At 40.7% G+C, this 5,272-nt stretch overlaps 1 protein-coding gene across 1 annotated transcript; it reads left to right on the top strand.

The window, feature by feature from the left end:
* Positions 1–423: 423 nt before the first annotated feature.
* Positions 424–4,536, top strand: gabarapl2 (GABA(A) receptor-associated protein like 2). The gene is made up of 4 exons (XM_036543768.1): positions 424–632; positions 2,893–2,948; positions 3,272–3,444; positions 3,961–4,536. The coding sequence occupies exons 1-4, from the start codon at positions 599–601 to the stop codon at positions 4,049–4,051; spliced, it is 354 nt and encodes a 117-aa protein (XP_036399661.1). The 5' UTR covers positions 424–598; the 3' UTR covers positions 4,052–4,536.
* The last annotated feature ends 736 nt before the right edge of the window (positions 4,537–5,272 follow it).

The raw sequence follows: 5,272 nt of genomic DNA, 5'->3' as shown, positions 1-5,272 counted from the left end.
GACTCACTAGATCTTGTATACCAGCCGATAAATACACTAAAGGTCTGAGAATATGCTCAGCATCTACGTAGCATTAATTTTCAAAGGCCCTGGGTTGCATGTCAGCTGCGCAGACAGAACGGTATTTATACGTTTGGTATGGGGTAATCTCATTCTCTGAGTCCGCTAGCAACTCATCCACAGAGGTAGATCAGTCGATTTACTTGGTCGCAGTACAACTTAACACGTCATAAATTGTATCTTAAAACAATTTGAAAATCAAAATTAAAACTTTTAAAAATAATATATCATGCGATATATCATACATTCCCCTTGCAGAAAATTTCTGTTCTTAAATTCACGCAGAATACGAGCATGTATTTCTTTTCGTTGCTAACTACAGTCTCCCCCTCCAGTAGAAGAATTGGTACGCTCGAAGAGTGACATCAACTCTTTGGGTTGGACTCGAATGTCAGACGCTTGTTTTGCAACATTGTTGTCGTTTTACTTTGAACATTTTTGAATTTTTAAACAAAGACGTCATATTAATCTAACCTGTATATTCAGTTATTATTTATTATATTTCTGCATCAAGTAATAGCTCGAGGAATCTGCAAAAATGAAATGGATGTTTAAAGAGGACCATTCTCTAGGTAGGGGCTTAATTAATATCTCACAAAATGGAAATGCCTGCTACGATAGTCAGTGCTTTCAGTTTTCATTTTAAGACTATTGTTATCTACAGTGTTGTTTTACAATGTCAAGGCCTCGATCGGGAATGACATGCGCAGATTTGCCATGGTTTTATTTAGCTTATTTTTAAAACATTTTTTTCACTATGCTAGCAGCTAGCGACGTGTTGACATTTCCGTATAAGGGTCAAAATGAAATGGAAGCTGTCAAGTATACTACAAAGCAAGTTATATGTTTTTGTAATTGTATGTTTATGAAGCCGTATAGCCGGATGTTTACATTAGCTGTAGCTAAATGTTGATGATCAGCCAAATTCACATCGGTTGTTCTAGAACCTAAATGATTTTACACGATGCCATTAGCGTTTTTCCCTCAACAGTTAGTGTTGCAAATCGAGAAAAAAACGAGACGACACCTGTATGTGCCCATTATGTACAGTGCATTCATAGCCCGGCTGAGCAAAACGTCGAAAGAAACTTGACCAAAATGCTGGGTCACCGTTTCCTCTGTTTAGACGCAGCTGTAATTACGAACAAAATATGCGCAGAAATGACCACTGGGTAAAAAGGGCATACGTGAAATTGGGCCGTGTTTGTATTACCCAGAAATATCCATAGGCCACAGAAACCAGGGTTTTGGTTTTGTGTGCGGCTATTGTGTGGTCCCACATCTCAGCTGCCCCTGGAAGGAGGCACCCGCAGGTGGAGGGGAGAAAGGGAAAGTATTGACTTTTCATTTGTTTCATTTTCTCCGTTAGACCTCCGACCCGGGTCCTTGGATTAATGCAGTTTTCCATCGATTTGCAGACTCGTCTCCACCATTATGTTTTAAGGATCCTAATGGGAAAATGCCAAAGTATGGCCTTCGTTTAATGTGGCAAGCTAACGTTTGCCTTAGTGGCTTGAAGTATCTCCCCAAAATCGAAGAAATACAACAAAGACAGCGGTGTATCACCAACAAAATGTCGAACAAAGTCCATTTCGACATTTTTGTTGCTGTAGTATGAGCTCCTGTGGAATAGTATTGTGATATTTGACGCTTTGGCCACCTGTACCTCCTGAAATTGGGGTCACCAACGGGGACGTATATTCGCGTTTACCGTTTGTACATTAACATACCCATATGAGGACAATGCATCTGAGATATAAGAGGACATGTAAAGAGAGTGGTAGCATTATTCACATTGATCTGATGTGGAGCAGCCTTAATACGTTATTGTTCAATATAAACGGGGCAGTTGTCTCGATACAGAGGAACTTACAGGAACTTATGCCCTGAAGCACAGAAGGTGAAAGAATGTTGAGACGTAAACATTCTTTATGAGCGATAATTAATTATTATTAGCTGATTTACACGGTTAAATTAATGTTGTGTTCTAGTTAGGTTCAACCAGCAGATTGGCATTTCTGCCTGGGATTAGAATTCAAGAACAGTTTTCTAAACCCACCACAGTAGATTTACCACAGTAGAGCATTATAGTGAAAGCACTGACCACATAAGATCCGTTAGTCACATATATGCACGGTCACACATGCATGCTAACAAAAAACTAATTAGCAACTACATTGAAAGGTGGACAGAGAGCTACACAGTGAGCGAGTTATGTGACGTCAAAATGAAAGTACACAGCTATGATATTGGATATCTTGATTGATCTGTGGTTACCATGTCTACAGAGTGGTTCACACACTGAGAAGGCATGTTCAGTGACATGACATATGTCATCTCCTGACTGCCACACGACAAGGACAAAGAGATAAGAAGTAGCTCATTCTTTGTGTATCCTTGTTGTCCAAGAAGGACATTACATTTACATTTCTGTAAATGCACCCCAAAAAAGAGTACCATAGTATATAAACATTCCAGTATTTAAAATGTGTTATGGGGCCTGGAAAGAGAAGAGAGCAATGCTTATTTTGCATTTTGAGGGTTTTGTGTCCCCTTGATACAATTGGTGTTATAACCAGGGAATGATAAAAAGATACCCTACATCAGGACAGTAGCAGTGTAGGATGGCAGGAATGATTCAGGATAATCTATACTGCGACTTGCCTAACCCTATCCCCTATTGAGTGCACTTATTGTAAGTCACGCTGGCTAAGAGCACCTGCCAAAGGAATAATTGTAAATGTAGAATTTATAGCCTTCCCCTCTGGTGCAGAGTCAAGTGCTCCATCATTATTTCATATGTCTTTCCATCTTTCTCTCTCTCTCCTGCAGAGCACCGATGTGTGGAATCTGCCAAAATCCGCAACAAATACCCTGACAGGGTCCCGGTACGTGTGTTATTCTTGTGTGTGTTATTTAGGTGTGTTGGTATTTTGTGTGTGTATATGTGTGTTTCATGTATGGATGTTCAAATGTGTCTTTGTGTTTGTGTGTTGGAATGCATGTGTGTATTTATTCAAATATGTTGCTGTATTTGAATGCATGTGAGCATTTGTATTTGTATTCTGTTTTATGTGTCCATTCATGTATATGTATGTGCATGCGCATGTGTGGGTGTGTGTGTGCATTTGTGCATGTGTGTATTTGATTGAGTGTGTGTGTGTGTGTGTGTGTGTGTTAACTTGCTGATGTCATTGCCTGTGTGACCCAGGTGATTGTGGAAAAGGTGTCCGGCTCACAGATCGTGGACATAGACAAGCGGAAGTACTTGGTTCCGTCGGACATCACGGTGGCCCAGTTCATGTGGATAATCAGGAAGAGGATCCAGCTGCCCTCTGAAAAGGCCATCTTCCTATTTGTTGACAAGACCGTCCCTCAGTCCAGGTAAGTGCTCAGTGGTCAAGTCTCAGTTTTACTTAAATGGCTGTGTCCTTCAGTTTCTGGTGCACAAGAACTGATTTTTTCTTCATTCCATTGACTTTACTTCTATACTTAAGCCTCTGTAGCTTCCCTGTCATTTCATGCTACCCGAAAAAGTATGCATGCTTTCATGGAGTTTAGACAGTTCAAATGATCACAGATATCTGTGATATAATATATTTATATATAATGTAATATATTTATTTCTGACTCAGTAATATTCAACAAAAATAACATGTTTGCTCAAATTGTCATATTGCTATAGTGACTAGATATGGTATTATGAGGTAGCAAAAATCTTTCTACCCAGTGGCTAAATAAGTATTGTCCCTCTCCATCCATCCTTATGCAAGAGACACAGAGAGACAGAATGGAGGGATAAGGTGAAGAGACGAGCATATTCACAAATGGAGATGATTTTTACACTGAGAGAGTTTGCAGTGTGAGTCTCTCACCATTGCTCACTGTCCCCCCCTGCAGCCTAACGATGGGACAGCTGTATGAGAAAGAGAAGGACGAGGACGGCTTTTTGTATGTGGCGTACAGCGGGGAGAACACGTTCGGCATTTAGACCCTCGCGCCAGCTTGGCTTCACCCCTGGCTGACCCCCCTGCCCTGCCCAAACATCACCCCCCACCCCTCCTCTCTCACCCCTCCCAGACAACCTCGATTGTACTGTAGACAAGCTGCCGTTTGGAATAAAAAAATGAAGAGGAGACAATGATCACTATATTAATCGTATTATGGATGCATTTGTATCTGGTCCTCTAATATTGTATTGAAGCTGTATACATCATTAGATTGTTAAATTGCATTTAGTCATGAACACAAGAAAGATGGGAGTACCTTTTTGTTTATTCTGGGTCAGTGAAGGGTTTTTATGTATTGGAAGTGCTTGATATTTTTATTTGATTTAATCATTAATATAATAACTGTTTGTTGTTTTACTGTTTGGAGAGATTTGTTTTCTTTTAAGAATATATTTAAAGGAATTTAAGTTAATATTTGAAAGGTAAGGTAGCTGGATGACCTAACCAATAAAAAATATATTTAAAACTCTTGTCTATGATTTTTTAAATTTTAAATCATGTGGCACCCAAGCAAATAGGTGTCAGGGGCATGGACTTTGTAGCCAGGATTTGCCCTCGCCACAGCTTCGTACCCTGGGTTAGCCACACTCCAGTGACTACGCCCACCGCTCTCAGACACTCACACTGAAGAGGAGGTGGTGCTGAAGACGAGGTGAAGAGATGATCGGAGTGGCTAAAGAAGCGGGAAGGAATCATGAACAAATGCCAAGTGTTGTTGAGAGTTAAGAGGGATGGAGAGAGTGAAATAAAACATGCCAGGTGTGGTCCATAGAGGGATTTGCGTCATGTGAACTGAAAATTTATTGATTACATGTCAAACCATCATTACAATTGAACAATCTCCTAATAAGCTCTCTACCTAAACAGGTAACATAATTCACACATGAAATGACATAGTCCTCTCTTCTAAAAGGCAAAGTTTGCTTTGCTTCCCAGGTCACCAACTACAAACAATATCAATGCACAACAGCTCACATAGCAAACAATACCAGCGCTCAGTAGACAGACGGAGAGCACAAATCCCTGACCCTTGACCCTGTGGTGTGGCCAGTCCCAGGGTCATGGAGACTCATCCCAACATCCCGTCCGTGGTTCTACCCTGTGGTAGAACAGCATGACGTAACCTACCATAGGGTAAAACCACTGGCGTGACACAGGAGACAGAGACATGTGCACACACAGCAAGCACCAAGAGGACGATC

Source organism: Megalops cyprinoides, chromosome 13, assembly GCF_013368585.1.
Source record: "Megalops cyprinoides isolate fMegCyp1 chromosome 13, fMegCyp1.pri, whole genome shotgun sequence".
NCBI classification, from domain to species: domain Eukaryota; kingdom Metazoa; phylum Chordata; class Actinopteri; order Elopiformes; family Megalopidae; genus Megalops; species Megalops cyprinoides.
Note: the sequence above shows the minus strand (reverse complement) of the source record. Positions and strands in the feature narration are given on the sequence as shown.